Source organism: Amphiura filiformis, chromosome 4 (genome assembly GCF_039555335.1).
Source record: "Amphiura filiformis chromosome 4, Afil_fr2py, whole genome shotgun sequence".
NCBI classification, from domain to species: domain Eukaryota; kingdom Metazoa; phylum Echinodermata; class Ophiuroidea; order Amphilepidida; family Amphiuridae; genus Amphiura; species Amphiura filiformis.
The window spans coordinates 70,619,773-70,645,739 of record NC_092631.1 but is presented as its reverse complement, the minus strand read 5'-3'; the positions used below and the strand labels follow the sequence as shown (position 1 = coordinate 70,645,739).

Below are 25,967 nucleotides of genomic sequence, written 5' to 3'. Positions count from 1 at the left end.
GAAAAAGGATGAGCCACATTCTCCCTTTGCACGGATCCCCCCATCTTGCTACCAAAACGAGGTTCTCCCAGCAAACGCATGCGCAAAATGCTTCTTGAACGTTTCTAGCAACACACCAGAAGGCGTATGCAGTAATTAAAGCATGCGTTTGACAGGCGTACACACACACAGTACGCACTTTGCGGGCAGAACTTCGTTTTGAGATGACTGTACAATCGGATGGATTAAATCCATTTATGCTCATTAACCAATTCTTGAAGAAATCAAGAGGAATTTCTGCATCCCTGCATGTCCCTTTACTTTGTCACTTTGTGAATACATTGGCATATTTTCTTGCTTAGAGTTAAACTAAAAGACATAAAAGGTATGATGATGTGACCTACCCATAAATAGAAGAAAATGAAAGAATGTATCCATTGCACTAAAAAAGAGAGTATTATACCTGTTACTTTTGAACTTAATATATACACACACACTCCCACTATAAATATCTTCCGAGATTACTATACATTACATAGAATACTGTTTTACTTTGCATTATACATATGTACAAGTTGCATATGTACTATATATATATATATATAATCTGATCAAAAAAATCTACGATATGATTCTCGTATCTGGAATAATATGATCACTTGTGTTTCTGGTCTACTTACAAATAAACACATTTGGCTATTTCAGTAGGAATCCATACCGCAGTGGATGACATGGCCTTAATCTCAGGGGGTGAAGATTTCAAACAGAGTCACCCATTCAGGTAACTCCATTTGAAATCTACACCCCCCTGTGTGGAAGATTAAGGCCATGTCTTCCACAGGGGTGTATGGATTTCAACTCCAACAGCCCAGTCACCGTACCATATTAAATAAAACAAGTACAACTTAACATCACTATAGTACCATGTTACTGAACAAAATGCCCAAACAGTTACTCTACCTGGCAACACAATTTCAGGTTTTTGTTAAGTTCATGGGCACGGGGGTCACTGTAGCGTAGAAGTACCCTGATAACCAAGCATGTTCCAGAAGTTCCGCGGGCGACACTATTCAAGAACAGAAATGGGTCAAATGTGTCTCTTGTTTTTGGAACGAGTTTGGTTACCCGACCAGTATACCAAGTGACCCCCCTGTGTTAATGGGTTGAAGGTGATAGCATGCTGTTGGAAGGTTCCTTTTTTAAACGAGCATGAAATTAAAAAAATGACACTAAATAAAGAGAAAGAACTTCTTCCAACTTGAACCCCTCCCATTCAGCATGCTATTATCTTATTCACATTATACCATAATACTCATTTCTCATATTTTCTGTGCAGTACTAATGTTGTCAGTACCATGTCAAATCAATATATAAACATTTTTTTTTTCATATAATTTGATGAATCCCATATTACTATAAACCATTCCCTAAACATGTAATGGGTGTATCCAAGGGGGTGTGGAGGAAGCGCATGCACACACACATGGTATGCAGCAAAAAATAAAGCAAAATGGTGTTAAAAATGTCAAAAACCCAGAATTTTATAGGGCATCACTCCATTGACAGAACAGAGGGCCTAAGCACCCCCTTGACTCCAGTGGGTCAGGATTGTATTGCATCCCTGGACACATCCCTGCTAAAGAATGCCTTGTGCAAGGTGCTAAGCACATGCTGCAATAATTACAAAAACAGCATTCACTGCAAAATATTTTGATTATGTCGTCCCATCATATTGCACTATAGAGGCCGTCAGTCTTTCGCCATCTTGTGGGTACAAATGATGTACGTGTTCATGCATCGGTCACTACGCGCAGGGCGCAACTTCCCGCACAGCTGTTATCATGCGTCGATGCGGTGATTTTGCTCTTCACGTATGGATGTCGAACGACCATCGCAGCGTGTACCCCCAAGATGGCGGCATATGACGTCACGCTGACGACCTCTATCAAATGAATGATGGTCACATGTGATTCATCAGTATGAAAATATTAACCCCCTGAGCACTACCTGCTGATCTAACATTGCCTCTGATTGGTCAATTACGTGATATCTTCACTTTAATCACCAATCCGAATGGAGCTTTGCAATTAATTCACCCCATTTTTTTTGCATCATGAAATTATTCTAACAATGTTGCTGATTGGTCCAATTGATAATGAAAACTTCTTTTTGGCCAATCGGCAGGTAGTTCTCATGGGGTTAACACTATAATTAAATTTAGAATATTTTGGTATTTGAAATTCAAACACACTTTAACCTGGTACTTGTATTACAATAATAAATATATCTTTAAGTTATCATGGCATTCCATTTCAGACAATGAAAGTATTCTTTCATCAGGCAAGGTGTAAATTATCATTCAATTCCATACAAATAATAATTACGACATATAGGCTTATAATCTATTCCAGGTTAAAAACAAAGCAACAAATACAAGATTGGAAATGTGAGGAATTTCAGATGAAATAAACATTTCAATACTCCTTGAACAACACAAATGTAACTCAAAACAAATGTTGTTTTGATTCTAGACTACTGACATGATTGCAATTTGATTGACATGAGAGAAAACTTCTTGACTCGACCTTTCACAATGTTCTTGGAATGGAAGTAAACGATACAAGAAAAACTTTTGGTGTGTCATTGTCTGAGAATTTTAACCACTACCACAGTGTTTGTTTTACTCTAGTTTGTAGGCCTATATTTGAACCTGGGGATCCTTAGCTCATACTCATAGGTATTTGTTTGTTGCCTTCATTTTTTACTATTTTTCCCATCACTATATTTCTTTCCCAAAATCTGTCGTTATCATTATAGTAAAGGCAATATCAATGATTCCCATGAAAGTATGAAAATATTAAAAACATTTTTTAAATGGATACATCTTTAATATGCTCATTACATGAACAGGTAATTTTTCACATGAGAAATTGATGAAAACATCAATGCAGAGAAAATATGGGGTTCCTTTTGATTGTGGGTTGCTATAAGTGTCCATGGATGTACCTGTGGACATCAACTGCTGCAATTGACTAAAATATCATTTTTTGGTCACTCTGGGGCTTCCTACTTGCAAGGTACATCAGCACACCTATTATACACTTCTTACAAAACTGAGATAATCTGATTTTTGATGATTTTTTAGATTTTCTATTAAGCAAATCACTGATAGAGCCTTTAGGAATGCTGGTTTAAATCCAAATGCCCCAGTTTCAAAAATCAGTCCTTCCTTCCACATGGGTGCTGACTGCAGACAACAAGTTCAAATTTCTTTAGAATTCAAACTATTTCAGAATTGTACATTGTCATGATGACCATAACTGGAATCATCATGAAAAATGTATTAAAATAAGTACATATAACTGAAGCCCATCATTGGTTCAGTGGTACTTGATATTTTGAGAAAATATCTCAAAACCTTTTATGTTGAAACCTATGGTCAGCATGCAGAGTAAGAAAGTGCAAGAATGATCAGACTCCATTAATTTGACACCAGTTTGTGTTGGTGGAGACAAGAAGCTGCATTAATGATACAGTCTGTCCACATAGAAGTATAAACCAAATCGGTGGCATCGGGGTCGATGTTTTGCGTCACACGCACTGCGTATTAAAGAGCGTGGTGCGCTCGCCTAGTACAAATCGTGCAGCAGTTGGTGCGCCAAAGAAGCATTTACGCACGCATTGCACGGAAATAATTATTTTCATACCTCCCGTTTCCAAGGTTTATTTACTTTGTACTTCTATGTGGACAGACTGTAGTTTCTTTTGACAATATGCAACAACCAGAGGTGTTGCAATAACCTCTGGGCATGGAAAAGGAACAGTGCAGGACCCTTTTAACATCTCCTATATCAGCTCTCTTATTTCATTTTTGCTTTTGCTCGGGGCCCCCGAATCTTCGAGGCCCTGGACTTTGTCCAACCAGTCTACCCTCTTGCTACGCCCCTGGAAGCAACATCCGACATGCAATGGGCTTTTCTGTTTGACTTCCATACACCCCTAGATGGAAGACATGTCCTTACAGGGAGTGAATTTCAAATGGAGTTAAATGAATGGTTACTCCATTTGAAATCTACACCCCATGTGTGGGGGATTAAGGTCATGTCTTCCACAGGTGTATGAATTTTAACTGGAGTAGTCCAATATAGATATTGTGCAATTGTAAAATCTTCAGATATGAAATATAGTATTCTCATAAATGCAAAAGATTCTTGCTGCTATCTGGTAAATGACGACATCTCAGGACTACTCTCAAAGGCTTATGGGATTTACTGAAAAGGTCAATTTTCACTTGTTAATCGCATCGTAGTGATTTGTGCATAATACCAAATAACAGTTTACTATAAACCGCGACCGTCCCCATAAACATGTGAAGTGATTTATGTGATTCAGCCAGTGCAAGCAGCGAGAATGGCAAAAACAGCTTTTTCACTGTAAACAAATTAGTAACATCATCCTTGGAAATAGAATAATTCAAAGGAATGAAGATTGGGCAGCGTGGATGCTATTTGGCAATAAAGCAGTGATCATAACATAATGATGGTATTTACTGCCAACGTGAGTAGAATTAGAATATAAAGCTACCTGCATATTGCATTGTACTAAAAGGATGCAGCAAGTTATGGGGAATACATTGGGCAATATAACATGTTCTTTTCCCATTTGCTTTTTGTTTTCTTGACTCTGTGCAAGAAATAAACAAAAATTGACAAACTTGATAAATGCAGACATATCATACAGTCCTTGCATTCACTGAACAAAACAATGAAAATCAAAATTGCAACAATTATACATAAAGATAACAAGTACTGATAAGAATTATTCAATAAATAAATTTCTGACAAAGATCCGCAAAATTATACAAACAACATTGTCAGCTATGGTAGTTAGTACCTTCTATTACATAAATATACAAGAGAAGTTGATGTCAAACTCTGGAATGATTGCATGCATTGTACCATAACATATGACCTAATATAACCTGAACTTAGTGAAATACAATGCTCAGTGCAGATAAATAATATATAGTACTTTCGTAATATCGGAATACTTTGATACACAACAACTCCTATGTCATCTTTTACAATATACATTTGGCATAGTCAGGGATGAATTAGGCAGGCTTTGTTGTTATTTTATATGCTATCTATATTATGACCAACAGTACATGCCATCAAGCAAAATTAGTCTTGCATGACACAGCAAAATCAAGTTTGTTTAGGGAAAAAACTCATTCTAATAATCTTTTTAAATGGAAACTTTTAACTTATTATGTCTGTTTTCTGAGATATCTATCAACAAAACATTTTGCATGCTACTAATTTCAGACCTTGCCTTATTTTCTTTGGGAGTCATTTTTTACTCCCCTGACTAATAAAGGTTTAGTTTGGGTCAAAACGTGCCATAAACCATCTGGCCTCATTGAAGGATGTATATCTTGACATAGGCACAGTACCCTATCAACCTACATCTAGCATAACATGTGCACCCAGAACCTGCCTGCTCTCTGACTTTTCATTTTCAGTTTTCATGTACTATTCCCCAAGAGAGCAGAAGTAAGACTAATTTTAGTTCTTAGTCTTTGTAAGCATAAAAGAAATTGATACTATCTCCACTGGCAATAATGTTTTTCCATGGTACTATCTCCACTACTGCCAAATGTCAAACAATGGCAAGTACACCACACACTGTCACATGATACTACAGGTGCCAAGTAGAACTTGTTAAACAACTGAAATATACTTTGTCATTAAATTTATGTATACTTGACCCAATTTACTGACAAGAGAACAGATTTGTACCCCCAAAATAGACTAACTTTTCAAATCATTACAAAGATTGCAATTTGTCTTTTGTCCAAAAAAATGACACGTTCCTTTGCAAAATGACCTGTTGCATGACAGGAACAACAAACACAATAAGTGATTTCACCAACAAGTTCAATTGTCATACACTTTTGTGTCAAAGGACAGGAAAGGACATGTCAGGCAGCATTGAATGGCTGCCTTGAACTATCTCTAACTACATTTTCTTGGTTCTTTTAAGTAGTGAATCGTGAACATGGTCTAGAGAGTAACTTTTGGTGTCCCTACTGATTGTTTTGTTCCCCCTTCTAATCCAAATTGCTTCCCTGATCTTCCTTTTGCTTCTCTGACCTTCCTTGTTACTAAGACAAACCAAGCAACTACCGGACAATCCCACAGTGTATCCCAGTGGTTATACTCTGGAAAGGCAATCAACCAAGATGACGAAAGACCCAAAGTCTAAAACAGTAAATTTGGATTTATCAATCAAAAATTAATTAGATTTGGATCTACAATCACACAAAATGCATCTATTTCAAGAGTTCCAATAAAATAGATTGAAGAAAAGAAATGTGTTGAGAACAAACACTAAATCAAATTATCATACAGCAACAGCGGAGATGGTACCAGCGTTTAACATCATAAAATTTTATGTCAGTAAGAAGAATTTCATACAATAAAATGCATTTATCTTCTGTTTGCAGCCACATTCAAACATGTTACAAAGAACTTGATTTCATACATGTAAAAAATGTCTTCTGTGTATCTGTGAGTTGAGTTACAGCATAGACTCTGAATACAGTCAAGCTTCTAAGTGTACAGGATGCATTTATAATTGGTTTTAGTCACATGAATACATGCAACAATGAGGTAAGTACTCACCAGAATATAGTCCCATGGGGCTAGCTTCTAGTGGATAATACCGGGAGGATAATATTGGAGGACTTTTTATTAGCATATACTATGTAAAATGACACAATAATTGACCACTGGCGGATGTTTTAAGACCAATGGTTTGAGAAATAAGATCAAAGCAAAACAATTTCTTTATATAGGTATGTGGGAGGATAAAACACAGCAATAATAATACCTGTTTGTTTCCAGAACAATTCAGTGCATATTTAATTATATGGGTTATGTATCAAACTGTATCTTTTCAAAATTTAAATTATATAGCATGTTTAGAGATATTGCCATGTTCTTCTTATAAGCAAACACCTGCAAAGATGTAAAATTTAACTTGCATACATGCTTTAAAAGTTGCAACACATCATTAAGCAGTTTGCAAATGATAACTTTTAAAAAAGGCGACTATTTAAAATCATGTTTGCATACATATCAAACACTACCATGGAACTATATTATGGTGAGACAAAGAAAAATATAATGATTGCAAGCCAGAACAGCTTACTCATGCACCAATGCAGGCTTAATAGTGAAGCATCCCCTCCTGTGATTTTAGTGAGAAGTGAACCACTCCATACACCTGTCTATCTCTCCAGGCCTCAAAATACATTTTTTTATTTGATATCTTTTGGGATTTTAGAGGAAAATTACCACTAGCCATGTCTATTTTGAATCCTGCTGTCTACCATCCAAACTTCTGAGAATACCATGTATTTGAAGTGTTTTCAACATATCTTGCTACGCTTTCCCCATAGTGATGAAACACAGATGGACTATAAGCGGCCCCTTTTTGTGATGAGGGTGACATCATGTTCTGTACTGCTCCATACCTCACATGAGCACTTCACACAATATGTAGGGACAGTTTATAGAACTCTGTTATTCATCTCTTTGAGAAAAATCAAACATGGTATGTAGCAGCATCAAAGGTGTTTTACTGGTAGTCTTTGGTAAAATTAATCATCTGAATAGGCATCTGCTATTTATTATTATGACATACATTCAAATAAACTTGCCTTACAATATTTCAACACCCCATTTGTAACACTTTTCTTTATATAAACTAAAAATATTTTTATACAATTGTATACAATATTCCCACCCACACACTATGTGATTGTCTGCAGATGCCAACATATAACTTTTTTTGGATGTGAAGATGTGTTAATATGCAAGCTGAGTTAATAATATGCAGACAAGATAATGCATACCAGCATTTCATAAGAACCAGCACTTCATACTTCACTAAGAATCTCATCTCATCACTAGATAGCAAAGTTCTGTTCTAGTGAGTTACATTAAGTACAGCAGTGGTTAACTAAGTACTTGTATGCTTCATTTAGTTATGAGAAGTTAACGGCAAATGTGCTAGCTTTTGATAGTGCATGAAGAGATTCATTAAAAAAGATGGCAGGCCAAAGGTCAGAGTTCATTCATTGAGAGGTCAGAGTTCAAATATCCCAACTGAAGAGATGGTGCTTGATGAGCATGTCCTGTACACTGTCTTTCAGAGATGTGTGTGCCTGAAACAAGTAGAAAAGAATGCAAAAGATGTTGTAGAGATGCACAAAGGAAAAAATGACACAATGCTGTATGTATAGATAGATGATGGTATAAATGAACACCTTTGCTACCAATGTCAGCCCAGCATGTAGCTAACTGAATGCCCATTTTGAATGGTTAGTGACATTGTAGTGCTTGAAACAAACCACAAGGTGAGTGATAAAGTGATAAAAATCGAAACCCCTGTATAAGGAAGGCGCTGAAAACCCCCCCCCCTGTTCTACGGGCGGATGGACTTACCAAGTACGTCATTTGGTTTGGATTATTTTGCAATTTGTTTTTGGAAGAGGCTAAATGACACTTTAAAAATATCACCAAAAACTTAAAAAATTGGTTTTTGAAAAATGTCAATCAAAATCAATCCATTTTGGCCAAAAACGGTCTGTTTTTAATTTATTAGGCCTATATGAATTATGATGTACATGATTAAAATGGTACTCCAACCTTGTGAACCCCTGCACCAGAAATTCAAATGCAAATAACATATTGATGTTAATTAACTGGTGAAATTTCTTAAGAATGCTGTGACATAATGTTAAAAAGTAAACAGCATATAAAAAGTATATAATTGGCTCTCTTAATTTCATTATCAAAAGATGATCTTGAATAATTATCCTGTAGGAAATGATGTGTTGATCAGAGTTAGGCTACCAACCACCGATGCAAATCAGGGTTGCCAAAAATGTTCAGCGCTAATCGTGGGTCAATTAGCTAAAGGTCACCAACTTTTTCTATTAACCAATGGTTTATATGGATCAGCAAACCTTTGTAAGTTGCTGCAGCCAATGCTGTCAAGATGCCCAAAATTTTCCTATAAACCATTGGTTTCTATGGGACAGGAAATGATCAAAATTTGCAGTGACAATCTTGAAAGTCACCCAATTGGGCTACATATTGTAGGTTTGGCAACCCTGATGTGGACGAGGGAAATGATCAAGTTATGTTTTGGAAAGGTCTTGTTATAAAACAGATATGAATCTCACAGTTGTTGTAATTCTAGACATGATCCAGGGATGAGAAAGTTGGATCTACGAAACTCCTTTCTAAGAAATGTTGGCCTTTTTGATGGAAAATTTCCCAAATGAAGAAATACACTCCATATAGCAGGTTCCTGGAAATCCATGGATTACATCATGTCAGTGTAACCACATCTGTAGGTGGTCGTGGTCATAGCCTTATGGTTAGACAAAAATATCAAAGGAGCCCAGCAATACAGGGAGGTTGATACAGCTTATCTAAGATATAACTTAGAATATTGTTATGAGAATTTGATTCAGGCTTCTAACTGGCCTGGTTGTTCTGAGGGTTTGTATTGGTTTTTTGAGTATAAAATAATTGAATATTATGATAATTCTTTAAGGATATTAGAAAAATGTCACCATGCACTATCAACCATTCCCATACAACAAGACAACAGAACAGAAAGACAAAACAACTGAATACATGCATAATATAAGACACCACTTTGCATTGTCAGAAATATATATATTTAAAATAAACCTCTTCAAAATTATGGCAGGCAATGGCATATTTCCAAATGACATATTGATACTTTTCTGAGCCTATATACGATATAGAGATTAGTATAACAATTTCTGATGATGTAGACTTGTAGAAGATTATATATATATATATATATATATATATCCACATGTAGAAACAAACAGAGTGAAACACATAATAAGGGGTATCAATGCAAATGGTATGGAAACTCTTACCTTGCAAATATTGAAATAATCATAATGAAATATCAACTTACTTCATTTTCCTTTCTTATTTAGGGAACACTACATACTAGAATAGTCATTTATCCCTCATTTTAAACTTTAAAATCTTAAATAAAAGTCTTTACTTTGTGTGTGAATGTATGGTAACTCTAAAAAGCCTCTGTCATTCAATTATACCGAGGCAATGTAATAATAAATACAAGGCATCAGTGTCCATCAAATGCTTCATTAATTGTTATCAGGCTTGTCTTGGCCTCCCATTGAATCAATGCATAATCAAAGTACACTGGCCATGGGGGCATCAGGAAATGGGCTATGATCCTGGGCTGATGAGAAAGAGTCTAATTTTGAGAGAAAAAAGTAGCATCTGTGGGTGAACTTGAGCCAATTTATTATTCACATGATCAATAAGCTGCATTTCTAAAGCTGCCATGATGTACCGTCTAACATGGGTTATAATCAAAAAATCCAATAATCTTGTCATCTTTGAATCATTATCAATATCTACAGCGCAGATTGCTTTACAGGTTAAATACCACCAATTAGTGCTGGGCAGTGCGTGAAAATAAGAAAGGGACTTTTTTCCTGCATGGCATCCTTAAAAGGTGCTTCAAAATCACTGAAAAATACCAAGCTGTATAGTAAAAAAAGTGCAAATTTCAGAGTAACATGCAGGAAAGTCATGTTTTCTACCATTATTTTACAGTTTGGATGAAAAGTTCCCTGAAATTCATCCACTGCACATCGATTTTGCCCCCCAACCAGTTGGCTAAAATCTGTTCACAAAAAAGGAGGGTGCACTTTAAAATTGTGGTCTTTCCACTTCAGTGCTTTAAAACAAAAAAATTCTCAGGTCATCATATGTTGAAATTTTGGTCATTTGGGGATTCATCCTTCTACTCTTAATTGAGAATAATGTCATTTCACTGTGAGAGTTCCTTATATGAGAAAATCGTGCTTGAAATCACCTATTTTTCCATTGAAACCTGTGTTATAGATAATTAGTGGTATTTAACCTATACAGACTTACTCAAATTTCAGGGAACAGCTCATTAGTCCAATGGGTCATTAGTCTGAAAAGGTTTAAAGTTAGGGTTTCAGGGCAATTTAGGTTAGGATTAGAAATAAGGGTGGGGTTGGCATTAGGGTTAGGATTAGAGTCATGGTTATGTGTAGGGTTATGTTTAGGACTTCGGTTAGGGTTACGGTAGGGTTAGGTTCCCGGGGGTTAGGTTAAGGATTAAGGTTTATTTATAACGAAGTTATTGGACTTTGGGATTATCGATTTGCCAGGATACTTTAGAAGATGCCAATATTCAATAAAAAACATGGAAAATTCTGGAGAAAATATTAATTTAAAAAATCCAAAACAGAGTGCAACTCTTACATACTTGCTAAGCTTTGGACCTATATATACCCAAGTCAACTACTTGCCTCTTTCTTGACTGGTATCTCCCAGTCTTATTGAAATGATACCCTATACCCAAGTGCACTACTCACTTCTTTCTTGACCAGTATCTTCCAGACGAATTGAAGGCTACTCACCTCTTTCTTGACTGGTGTCTGCCAGTCTTGTGACAAATTGAAGGGACACCCTATATAGTATAACCATGGTTATATACTGCACCAATAAAGTATCCTTACACTTGGAAAAATAATCACAATTTCAAAACTGAACAATATTGGGGTAAATTTGTTTTTTAATAGATGCACTATCTAATCCTGCACATTATGACACCACATTGAATCCAATGTGACCTCAAGAAGTAAAGTTACAAGCAATTGAATAGGCAAAGGTCCAGTTTTAAAAGTGACAAACTGACCTATACAAGGCGCAAAAAGATTCCCAACAAGCGAAACAAAGAGACAACACAGTTTCTTCAATGAAGCGTTATTTAAAGCAGTTTTTATTTCAGTTTTACTTCTCTGTACTTTTCATAACTTTCATTTTATTTGTCAGTTCTTTTGTTTCAGTTTTCTTTTGTTCCTTTTGTTTTAAATCAAAGCCAAACGCATAAATTAGCCATTCACCACTCTCAAACCAGATGTCTAGTCTGTGGAGTTTTGAATAGGTCAGTTTGTCACATTTAAAACTGGACCTTCGTCTAATCAAATGCTTGTAACTTTGCTTCCTGAAGTCACATTTGATTCAATGAGGTGTCATAATGTGCAGCATTATAGAGTGCATCTATTAAAAAAACAAATTTACCCCAATATTGTTCAGTTTTGAAATTGTAATTATTTATTCAAGTGTAAGGATACTTTATTGGCGCAGTATAGTATAACCAAGTGCACTACTCACATCTTTCTTGACCAGTATCTTCCAATCTTGAGTAAAATTGAAGGCTACTCACCTCTTTCTTGACCGGTATCTCCCAGTCTTGTGACAAATTGAAGGCAAATTTGGACAAGACTCTCACTTCACATTTAATCTGAACCCAGCCTGGACTCCTCAGGAAGGACCATGGTTGGTACCACTTCTCCACTATGTGTTCACATGAACAGAGGGTCTCAAGCCATAGGTGTAATACTTGCTCACTGCAAAGATAAAAGGAAGAACGTGTCATGTCTCATCAGCAGGGATACAAAATACCATATGGAGATGTGCTCGAAACAAGGTTTGCATTTCCCGCCATTTGGTATACCAATGACCCTTTTATAGGCCAATGTTGGTTTAGGGATTCAATCATGTTTCACCGTTGTACATTTCCGATTAACAACGATGCGTCCGCGTCGTCTGCATGGTTTACTTCGTGAGGGCAGCTTTTCCCTTTCAACAACGAAAACAAGCTAAAGATCGTCTAAATATTCACATGATTCTTTCATTCTGAATGTCCGTTTGTCATTGCCACTCAACTTTACAAGGAGATCGATGATTTCTCTGTTGATATCAGCAATAAAACTAAAGAATAAAGTGGTAGCCTAGTGTTTTGCTGTTACTTTTTAAGAAAGTGTTTACGCATAAGTTCCAGGTGTGACGAATTTTACGCGCTCACACGTAACCTTGCGTTCGCGTACGCTACTGGAAAAGTGTGGATTCATCACGGATTAACAAAGGTTGGTTCCTGTACAAAGGTATAGGAAGAGTTGTTGAAATATGGATGGGTCATTTTTTCAAATTTCTCAAATTACTTTGAGAAATAGACCAATTTGGACTCATAAAATTGCCAAACATTTTGGGAAAATTAGTAAAAACATTGCCTATTTGTATTTAAATTTGGAATAACAATGGGTGCATAAATAGTGACTGGGCTTGGGACTCTAATGCCCACAGCAAATGTAAAGCTTACAAAAGAAAAGCTTCAAGTCCTTGGAATCTGTTGAGTACATCAATGAGTATGCTGCCAAAAGCACTGGGGTACACATGCACACATTTAAAGACATTGATTAGATGCACGTGGGGAAAAGCTACCCAATGCATTGTCATCACTGAATACTACACAAAAAGCAGTATAATAGTAGTAACATTATTTCTATTTATTGAAGACACTCTATTATCTTTTCATATCATTATTATAAGTTACAACCTGTTGTTCAAGAATCACATAAGGCTCATTCTTCTTTTAAAAAGTATAATAATGGAAAGATAATTTGATGAAATTTTCTTACTTGAGTCCCAGACATATGAGTGATCGTAACTTGACATCCATCTGGGCATGTGCCGAGTCGTGGGTTAGGTTCACTGATTGCACTGATCTATACAGAAGTTCTTCTGGAGTTAACACCTTACCATCCTCATCAAGTCTACAAATGACAAATGTTAAAAAAATTAATGTCATATATGTGACACGTCCATGGGGGCCAAAGGCGGCAAATTTGAAACGGAGATAAAGGTAAAAATGTTGAGTAAAAAAGCAATAAAATACATAAGAGAGTAGGCATCAAAAAATTTCATAACTTTAGAACCAAATATGCTAGACCTTTGGTGTTTTCTGTAAATGATAGCCCATTATATGTATAATGTAATAATTACAGTAACTCAATTTTCAAAAATGCCTCCTTTGGCCCCATGGACCAGATCGTGTCACATATGTGTAAAATGTTTATACAAGTTACCTCTTCTTTGAGTCAAACCTTGCATATATTTTTGAACATTTATGTAATTCTCGCTATTCGCAATAAGGGCGCCGCCAGCTGTTTGCGATGTAATCGTGTTGTATCATAAAATCGTGATGTATCATGGGAAAATCGTGATGTATCATGGGAAAAGGTCGACATCAAGTCCAGCATTTATTACCATGCTATTACATAGGAACACGTGACAATATTTTTTAGTTTGTCAATATACGCAAAATCGATAGAGAAAAAATTAATTGTGCACATTTCAAATCACATTATTAAGTATTATTGAGTATCGATTCGTGTGTAACACCTTTATTTTGACAAACTAAAAAATATTGTCACGTGTTCCTATGTAATAGCATGGTAATATTCGTATTGGCGCTGGACTTGATGTCGAATTTTCCCATGATACATCAATTTACATCGCAAACCGCTGGCGGCGCCCTTATTGCGAATAGCGAGAATTTGAACTTTCATCAAAATTTTATTCTATAGCCATCATATTAGTGACAATCTTCACTAGTTCATGCCAACTCTAGAGTGGCCACACCATGAGGGATGGGGCATAGTGGCTTTTTAGTATTTTACCCAAAACGTTTGGATGAAGGTGAATAAAATTACTGAAAAAACCCAGCATTTTTGGGCAAAAAAATCAAAATGTTCACCCCACTAAAAGTTCCTTGATTATTGCTTAATTATTTGTCAAAAAAGGGGTATTTAATTTGCTAACAGCACAAAGATTTGCCACTGTTTTCAATAGAGACTGAAAATGTTTAAGAATCAATACACAACATACTATTTTGTCACTCTGAAAGTTTCATGTTTGGTTAGCGATCCATTTATAATCCAGCCCACATTATTTTACTTACATCATATTTCCATTAAAGAGGTGGGACCAGAGTGAGACTATTAAAAACGGTTCAAATAATTTTTAAATGCACAGGTGAAATATAATCATTATTGTAACACTCACGCAAGTTTACAGATAAGGCCTTCATTTTATACAAATTGACTACAATAACGCATGTTAATCCATGCTGTCTTACACACATGGGTGTTCACATGATAGGTGAATAAATAATACAACATGGAAAAGTTTCAAGGTAATTAGGTCATATTCTACTCTCTTTTTATACAATCAATGACTTAGTTTTCAAATTGAAACTGCACAATTGGAACTGCACAAAGGTTGCACAAAATAATGATTTGGGTACTTTACATGATGGCTGTACTGAACTTATGATTCCATTACTGTTTTCTACCTTAGAATTAGTTGTTATCACCGCTTCCAAAAGCGACCCCTATATTCAGGTGACAACTGTCTAAGTACCCCCTTTCTATCTTTCTGTCTATGACAGACCACATAAATATTTTGAAAACCTAACTTTTGAAAACATTTGAAGTTTTGTGTGATATTATGTATATAGCTTGATGCATTTGTAAACAAGTTTGATAAAATTTTTAGTATTATTTGCTTTGAAACCAAAGTTAATGGAAAAAATCAACTTCTTCCACATAAACTATAGTGTTTTCTGCCTGGCAGGTTTGATCTCCGGCCAAGAGAGGGCGTATCAAATGTAAACACATGTCAACTCATCTATAAATTAACAATTTCACTTTAATAAGCGCCCCCTGAAAGTGATCAACTTTAGTGCACGGGGTACTAATGTATGTATCCCAATTTAGAGACCAAATGACAAGAAAAACAACTGAGCTGGGAAATAATATAATGATTTCTTGAATACTATTGTTGTGTTCCTTTCCAGTGACCTTACCAAGGTGAGTCTCTTGGTCATCAATGTTCTTTTTAAGTTTGTCTATTTTTATCTTTAAAATATACCACAATCAATAATTACTTAATTTTTTTGTTTTTTAGTAATGTATTGTTTTCTCACAAAAACACCCGAAGTGAACAGATAATGAGTCCTTTCCCAAATTAATTTTTACTTCTCTTACTAAATAACAACAGTTTTGATCTTTTCCTCTTTCTACCCACCTGACCTTTCAGGTTGTATAGTAACAAACAATTAAATATTTGTTTTCCTTGTACATAAAACTCTACTTCTCCAACCATGGAAGTATGCTATTCAGTGTTGCAACTAATAATATAGCATACAATTATTTTGAATTTAAATTTTTGTTTGAATCTTTGCAATAAATTTGAGTGTCTTGGGCCATAGTAGTCCGTGAATTCCTGTAAAGTGTGGTGGAGCTTTTGGGTTAATGCCTACATGTCAGAGCGGGCATGTAGTGCATTTAAAATCACTAGCACACCACACTACACTACAATAAATATGCCATTATTTGATGCATACAACTATGTACTCACCTGTATGTTTTACAAAGCACAAGTCTTGAGTAAACAGATTCAAAATCCTTCTCTACTTCTTTGGCACTTGCCTATGGAAGACAAACAGAAAATAGGAAAAATATTTGATTAACAACATATTGTAATACCTTTGCAAACAAGTTTGAAGTTGATCATATTGGTAGATTTCTCAGTCATCAATCATTTAAACAGTGGTGGGACTGTAACAGAACATAGTAAGTTAGAGACAGTGGTGTCCTAGGTGAAATTTCAAGGGGGGGTGGGCAGAATGGCAAGGTTGTCCCATTGACCAGTTCCCAAATAACTTTATGAGGAACAAATTCTGTGCAGAGTGCATAATGAGTTTAATTTTGACCTGAAAAGAATCGAAAGATTTTTAAGTCAATGTTGAAGTATTTTGAGTCGGGGAGGGGGTGTAGGGTTTGGTACATGAATCCTAATGAAAAGTTCCTTGTGGCATTTTCTTGTCTAAAGCTCTCATTTTAATCTGTTCTTTGAGTGTTTCTTTTTATTAACAAAACTCTTATTGAATTGTTAAAGATTTTGATGCCTTTGAGACACCCCACTTGGTGTTTCTTTGACACACATGGATGCATGGCAATACTGTTTCAGGAATTTATTTCTTTGTTCAATTTTTTCTACCCTTGAAGATGTCAAAATATATACCATTCCCCAAATCCCTCTCATGCTTGAAATGCAACACAAACATTTCACTTTACTACCAACACTCCTCTGTCCTATTCTCTAACTTAGGGTGTGGCCATATGGTAGGTGAGAAGCAGACACACCCCCTCACCAACTCCTTCATGTGACCATCGGAAAAAAAGCCGTCATTGAAAATCTATTGACATGGAATTGGCAAATCAATGTGCCACGCATTATTGATGCATGATATTTTTGTATGTGTGCCCAATGAGGGTAATCACATGGTTCAAGATGGTCCTTGTATCTATGCAAAATGAGGGAAGAAGTTGTGATGTATAACAGTCTCCTATCAGAACAAGTGAAGGATGATTTAATTTTCTTTACTTCTCCAACTTTGTGTTCCTTTCTAATGGGGGAGGGGGGACTTCCATGTCGAAGTATACAGCAACATGATGCCCAAATGGTTGTTTTACACAACAAATCTTTAACCATGAGTCCATGATTTAAAAAATACAACAAAAAAAGAGCAAAAAACAACAACAAAAAACCAGTTAAATTTGGTATTTTTCACAGAAAATCCTTTGACAGTTAAGTTTATGTACTTGCAGGGCCTTCTTGGAAATCAGTGCTTTGTCATTGAAGGGGATACCCTGCCCAAAGAAAGCTTAAAAAATAAATAGCTTTGACAAATTTGCCCTAAAACAGTAACATTTTTGCAGTTTTACTCCTAAAAATTACCCCTAAAAATGGGGAAGGGCTTTGAAACTCAGACGGCACATCACATCAAAAAAATATTCAATAATCTGCCCTCGGGTTTCTAATTACATCTTATTTGCTTCAATATGATTTTTAACCAATTAACATGCAGATATGCAAATAAGTTCTAATTTGAGAAGGGAACCCAAATTCTGTAAGATAAAAGTACTTTGAAGTTCATGAATTGTTGCTGGAATTTGGGAGAAATTAGGTATTCATGTTTTCAGCCACACTTCGTTAGGCTATTTGTTTGCCCATAAGAGATAAAAATTTGGAGGGTTGGTAGGTCAATCCTTTTTTTTTTTTTTTAGGCACTTCCACCCATTTTCACATATGGAAAGTGAAACCACATCTTTACAGCATAACTGAAACTATTGAGCACCTGGTGTGGTGTTTTTGATTGTACACTCAAAATATTTCTTAGAAATTATTACTACACTTTTGGGAGAGAAAACCTGCAAACATGAAATTTTATGAGTTTCAAAAAAAAAAGCAACCCAAGATTTTTGTCTTTTTCTTTTTCTAAAATGATACAATATTTCCTTTATTGTATGCGATGCTACAAGTACTGATGTGCTAATAAAGTGCTGTGAATGAAATTTTCCATTGGCTGAAATTCAAGTTGATGAGAACGATGATCAGATAAGCCAATTAAAAACAAGTTGCAAGCAATGTGCCTTTAATATATTTGTAACCACTTGGAAGTCCATTATGTCAAATTAATGGCAAGGATCCAAACAATGCCACCTTCAGCCACAACTCTTTTGAAATGTAACCCAAAACACTAGTAATTTACTGTACAATTCATATCAAACCGCATAATAAAATGTTTCACAAGACTGATTCTGTTATTTGAAACTAAAACTTTGCAAAAGTTACAGTAATTTCAAAACAGATTGTTGACAACAAGTTTGTTTCAAATAACAATAGCCTGTGGAAACGTTTACAAACAAAACTGCCTCAAGTGCTAGATATATCCCCCTTCCATTATTCGCAAGGTCATCAATATATCAATTTGGTTTGGATCAGTACCTAACTAAAAATCTATTAATAATTCACATGATACAATGGAGTCAACTTTACCCTATTGATGAAGCTGGTAGTAAGTGAAAAAAAGAAAAGTTAATAATGATTATTTAAGCTGGGACTCAGCTGAATTGAGTTGTTTTGGTCTGTAGCCAACTAAATAACCATAATGGTATCACAAACTAACGGCGTATTTATACTGAGTACCTTGCATTATCGCGCTTTTATTCCCCTGTATTTCAAATCCTCTCACAGTCAACCCGGTCATTTCTGCTGTGCTACAAATGCAGACAAATGATTCACTACTCATGTATTTAGTAGCGATACCCCGATACCAGTGGTATCGGTATCGGGTGGTTGATACTCTTTGGTATCGGTCATTTGCCGATACGATAATGCACTTTAAAAATGTAGTAAATTATGATGAAACAAACCAAAGTTTGAAGAAAATATAGCCAAAAAATACAAGTTTCTTAAACATATTATTAAGGAAGTTTCTTAAACATGTAATTAAGGTTTACTATATTTAGGGATATAGAGAAGCCTATCGTACTATATTTATGATTGACGTTCAACATCACATATGATAATATAGCTATCCCCACAACTTCCATTATAAGGCCAAATTTACAAGAGTTGATAAACTAAACTTATTGATATATGATATAGTTGAAAAAAAAAACACCTTAGAACTGATTTAAGCAGAGTTAAGTGTTTGAAAATTGGACTGGCAAGATCAATCGCTGGTGGCGCATTAGATAGTGATTTGCGAGAGTTATAGAGTGTTTTACTGCCAATTAAGACAAAAAAGGGGTGGCCAAAGAAGCGAAACACAGACAATTGGCAAGTTTTAAGCTAAAAAAAATGGGGTTAATTTGCAAAAAAGTGGAGCGGCCATGGTCTATGTGCAGCCATTAGCATAACTGAATGAATCAATGATAGGGCATTTGGCAGGATGGGCACTCCTAAACACCTTAACAACAACCTTCTCAGTAAGAAGAAATCTTAAAATTAAAGATTTCCTGACATTATGATATGAACTATCAACAGAAGTTGTATCATTCCACAACATCTTGGTGTTCAATTCATTTGTGACCATTTGATTTCAAATTTGGCAGATTGAATAGAATTATAACAACACTCTACCATCAAAAGTCCGAAAATAAACGAACCATACAATAACAATTGAAATAATCAATGTTTATCATTTTACGAGCTCAAAATAAATATATAGGGCCTACCTATTCTACATCATAAAGCAAAAGATCTCAATCTCATCCCCCTTGTAAAGTTCACAAACCTAGCTAGATCAGTGAACTATGCAAACTAACTCTCAGTAATTTGGGCACAAAAACTCACACCCATTTCTACAGTCGGTTATTACAACTAAGCAGCAATTAATGAAAGTATCTGAACTTTTCCTTAAGAAGTGAGATTATTGACAATGTTAGTATTGCATGATATCTGCGCTATAGGATGACGTCAATACCATGGGGTATAACAGCTACAGATTGAAGATGATAGAAAATCAAAAATTTGTCTATATAATTATACAATAGAAAAATTGGCAAAACTATTTTACTTGTCAAAAGGAACAATAGATCAGAAAGGAATAATTTTTGATGACAATATAACAATTGTACTTTCCATGAATTAGTAAATGAAAGTTGTTCAGCTCAGATGTTTGTTTTTACAGTGTGCATGGTTGGGTTTCCCTAATATGGTTTAGCTTAGGTAACTTTGGTGTCAAGTTTTGTGATCAGTTTTGTTTCTCTCCTTATCTGTCCCCTTATTATTTTGCAACAGTTCAAGGAATGACAAGGATGACTCAAGCATGGTTATCCACAGAAGCTTTACACTTTGATGAACTAACATTATTGAATCAATTTCCATAAATATTTGTATAAACAGTTAAAAACAAGAAATGTCTTTAAAAAGATATACCTGAAGTTATATAGGGGGATGTATAAATGGCGAGTTACTTTTTTGAGGTCTTTAGAAAACCAGTGGGATTATTAAGGGATCACGGTATATTTATAACATTGTTTTTTATGTTCTACATGTCTGCAGCATGGCTTTCAATTTCTAGATTGTTTTTATTTCTATATTTACCATTATTGATAAAGCACTGAAGATATATATACACTAAGGACTGTTGATATATCAATAATAATCAATAAATCCACTATCCAATAATATAGATATTGCCGATATCGCTTTCTGAAGAAAATTGATATATCCAAGTTACCAATAATAGAGAAAAAAGTGTCGAAAAATTGGTAAAAAAGGACTAAAATTGAGCAATTGTCGTAGGTCATGTGATGATATCGTACTACTGGGATCCCAAGGAGAAAGGCTTTCCATGCCAGTAATGAATTAAAAAAACTGAGGGATGAACTAATAGCCGATGAGCTCAGATGGTTATCATGGATGAATGTAGAAGATATGAGGAAAATTGGGAGGAAAATTGATATATCGATTTTTAACGATATTGATTGACCACTATTTCAATTTTTAAAAATCCTGACATGGACGGTCCTTAATATACACAATTTATATCCTTACTGAACCATGTAAACAGAATCTGTTTTGTAAAAGGCTGTTGACCAGCTCAAAATCTGTCTTTACAATTATCAAAATGGACAATATTGACTGGACTTTACCTGGATTAGTTATAAATAATGAGACTTTAATAACAAAGTAATTGTGGCACAAATCAAGGGTTGAGAATTGGTCATCAATAACTGAACTACAGTAACAAGGTTTACAGTTTGGATGTTGGCAATATGCCATCTAGGGGTGGGGTTTGGTTGAAATGGGAGGTCTTATTGTGAATGGGAGAAGGAAGTCCTGCCCTCTATGGAAACAATGGTTGTGCATTGTCACTAGCCATTTGGTACTCAATCATTTGTTACAAATTAGGTCTATATGGCTTAGCTTGGAGTTGGAATTGTTGCCCTGACATTTTTTGAGAAACAAAGAAATGAAAGTGAGAAGAAATTAAGGAAATAAGATGAAAAAAGGGAAATTAAAAGGGTGAAATTCCTCATACTTTCCCCGTCAAATCCTTTAAACAGCTCTGATTAGGGTTAGGGTTACAGCTTAGGTTAACAGTAAGGGTTATTTTCAGGGACAGAGTTAGTTTTATTTTCAATAGATGACTTGACATATTTTTCAGTGGGTAAGCATGTATTTAGCACTATTTAAGTACATAAACTCTAGTACTTTACATGTAGGAGTAATACAATTCCCAGTTCCTTTGATTCGAAGCAATAATACGTCATTGTGGGTAATCTTGGAGAAAATTAAGTTCTATTTGATAGATCTGTGGATGAACTTGGATGTTACACCACGGAACCAGTCATCCAGATGGCTGAACCTTTGCTTTAAAACCTGCCATGCTTAACTCTATTTGTGCTTTGACACTTGGATGGTCTAAAAACACACACGTTTGAATGAAAGAACATGGTAAACACGTTTGCTGCCCTTTGCCATGGACTTGTCAATTTACAGCAGGGGGTGGCTAAACTTTTTCAATCCAAGGGCGGCACAACTGCACAGTTTAATGGGCCACAATACACTATTATTACTAACTTATATATTCACTATGTTGCTGGCCCATTGGACATTGTTGAGGGCCGCATGTGGACCACAGACCCCAGGTTGGCCACCACTGATAAATATTAAGGTCAACCTGGAATCTAAAACTTGATCAATTCCGCTGGATCGGGATGTACAAACAGCGAGCGTGTTAGTGCGAGCAGTAGTGCGTAGGACTGCTTCTACCCTCCACCTCAGCATAGACAGTATAGTAGATTGCTTGTGGATAGAGCAAAGGCTCTTTAGAGCTACCAGGAATCTTCCTTCACCTTAAATGGTGTAACCTAACATAAGTTACCAAAATGGCATAGGAATGACAGGGTTCATTTGAGGGGGAGAAGCATTGTATGTACAAGAGACAAGTCATTCATTTATGAGGGGGAGCAGGATGGGTGGGTTTAGTGTTGGTGGGTGAGTGGAATAACTAGTTCTGTATAGTGGCAGCTTTTTTACTTTGTTTACTACACAGTATTCTGCCAAATATGGTAATGTGATTGGAAATGGTAGCAACTGTTGCATGGTAACGATTACAAAACATAAAGTTGTTGACTATTTGTTATTAGGATTCAAATTGAAGATGAATGTACAGATGTGCAATGATGAATAGGGGCCAAGGCCAAGCACGTTATCTATTTATTTATCTCTTTCCTGTATAACAACAAGTACAAATAATTAGCTAAAAATAACAAACTTCAAGCTCAAGTGGTAACAAATAAAGTAGATCCGTGTATCATTGACAACAGTAGCCAAAATATGGCCATCATGCTAATATAAACTGACTAGGGGCAAAAACATAAAAACAAGCAATATGATGGAGCAACGATCGACAACAGGCCTATATACGTAGGATTGTTTTTTGGGGTGGTGCATTTTTGGAAAAAAGTGGACCTTTTTCTGGGGGGGCATTTGTGAAAAAACCAATTTTTTTTATTGCTACACTTTCAAAATTGGGATTTTTGGGACTTTTTTTACAGCTTTGCAAATCTGCAATGTCCCACTGTGTATGGGCTAGTCTACAATAAATGTTCCATGTTTAGACCTGACCAAACAACATAAATCACAGAGGGTGAATTGCTCATAACTCATATGAATCATCACAACATTTACTTGATTCAAACTTAACTTTTAATACACTTCATTTATCATTCATATCATGATTCATGATCAACAACTTCACTACTACGTCATGACCTATATCCTACACTTTATAGGTCTATGCATGAAGTAATCCAAGTAAGCCTATAACATTATCAATGATTATACAATGGTTACCACAACAAATTATGATTGCTAAGTAATCACAGGTAAATATTTTGAAACTGGATGAGATCACAACCAAGAAAAATTGTATAATAAATGTGAAATTACAATATTACAACAATATAAATGTTTAGTATTTATTGGCATACAAATTTTACACAAAACCAAGGAAAACAAGAATGATAAAAAAATGGAAAATCTGAAGTTAACAAAATTCAACATGTTAACATTTCAAGACTAGAGATCATAGCACATGATTATCAAAATGGGCATATTATATATAGGAAAAAATATGACAAACTTTCTAACTATCAAAGTGAAACCACAAATCATAAATTTGTGTGCGCTAAACAAAGTGTTAAATTGTTATTAATTTAATGCAATCAACCGTATCCATATACTAACAATGACATAAAAGACACAGAGGTTAAGGGGCTAATTATAACTTTATTGCACAAACATTAATATTTCTATTCAAGTCATAATGTACAAATTCTGTTAAATTATAAATCTGGCCTGAGCTTACAATCCTGCTTTCAGGATCTTTATCAAAAGCAGTGACAAGACAACACACAAACATATTCATATATCAAACACAGACAATAGGGTAGGAATTGAGATGAGACAGATAGGGTGAAATGATCAATGTAAAAGCTGAATTTTGTGTATCAACCCACAGTGACCAAAATGGTTTAATTTCATTATCATAATTCAATTCTATACATGTGTTAAAGAAACCCACAAGTACACCAATGAAGGAACACAGAAACAATAGTGGGCGGCTCCACACAGGAGCTGAGATATGCATTACTGTGCATCAATATGTGTACTTCTGTGATCCACATCAAAACAGGGAATGCGATCCACATCTGAAAAATTATCATGTAGTGACACTGAGGGCATTATATACTTGATCATCATGTGTGTGGGTAATGCGGCTCATGTTGCGATGTTGTTTTTTCACACAAGAAAAGTCCACAATGATCCGCACCTCAACTCCCATGTGGAGTAGCCCAGTATGGTATTGGTTGAACTTGATCAAAGTTGTCCAATTACAGGGCTTAAAAACATATGTACACCTATAACAGAGTCTTGAACTGGGGGATGGTTCTTAGTGGAAAGGTGGGCACAGGGATGTTCAGCAGAATTGGAGTGCATTTATAGCCTATTTCGTATAACTTTGGATGGCAATTTTCAGACAAAATGGTTTAGAGATGAGGTGTATTTTGAAAATTTCCCTCTGAAAAAGTGCTGATTTTGCAGCAAAATTTGAACATTTGAGCAAAATTGGCAAACATTTTCCAGAATTGGGCAATATTGGTATATATTTTGGGGCATGGTGTTCTATATCCCACCCGCACATTCCTACCCAACCAATATTGAGAACATCACCCTGACTTGAATCTTGCTGACTCAGCTTGCTATTAACAAGACTGCTATAAATGTTGAAAGTTTACTTCAGTTTCTTCTTTCCCTAGTTTGATTCAGGAACTGTATATGACTTCCCGATTAATGGGACCATCAGGGATCATAATGTACCATAAGGAATGAAGGGAAATAAAATTATGATGTAGATCTGATCTCGCTATAAATTGTTTTTTTTCACACAGAAAAAAAGTCTCTTGAAAAACAGTCTAATCCCTTAAAATATTATTGAACATGACATTGGTAATTATGATGAACAGAAATATCTACAAGGTACCATTGCATGTTAATACTTCACTGTAAATAATTACATCAAAAGCCTCAGTTCCCTTCATTAATTATTATAAAGAGGAATCATGCACACAAATAGTTCTGCCCCACTACTATAACACACACAAAAAAAAGGCATAACACAGAGCTAAATTTAGAACTTTTTTTTGTTTTCAAGCTTAGCTTGTTCTATTCACATTATTGTTATGTAAGTGCGTTACACTACATAACAATTTCATTCATTTGCATGATGTGCCATTGACCCTCATTTACGTGCTTACTTCATTGTGGTCTATGGCCGCTATGACCACACCTGCAGAATCATGTAATTCCCCAGCATTATGTAAGTGTTTTTACCCGAGAGAAAACAGTAGTTTCTTTCCACAGTCTAAATAACATTATTTAGCGATAGCATTTTTCTTCCAACTCATGCTCTTAATCACCTCAAGTAGTGCAAGTTTATTTAACCCCATGAATACTACCTGCCGATTAGCCAAAATGAATATTATGTCAAATTTTGAACCAATCAAAGAGGGTATTATAATAAGATCATCTGCAAGTGCAAGTTTGACCATAAATAGTTTTAAAGCCTAGTCATAATTGGCAATTGAAATG

General features: G+C 35.4%; 1 protein-coding gene across 3 annotated transcripts in view; it reads right to left on the bottom strand.

The window, feature by feature from the left end:
- The window catches only part of LOC140151331 (small G protein signaling modulator 3 homolog), a 104,714-nt gene that overhangs the window by 4,727 nt on the left and 74,020 nt on the right, over positions 1-25,967 (bottom strand). Inside the window, exons 18-21 of one of the 3 annotated variants that reach the window (XM_072173639.1) lie at positions 16,371-16,441; positions 13,589-13,723; positions 12,334-12,517; positions 6,666-6,692 (exon numbers count right to left, since the gene is read on the bottom strand). In XM_072173639.1, the coding sequence (XP_072029740.1) occupies positions 6,666-6,692; positions 12,334-12,517; positions 13,589-13,723; positions 16,371-16,441 (417 nt within the window). The other 2 variants (XM_072173640.1, XM_072173641.1) reach the window with 2 other exon arrangements.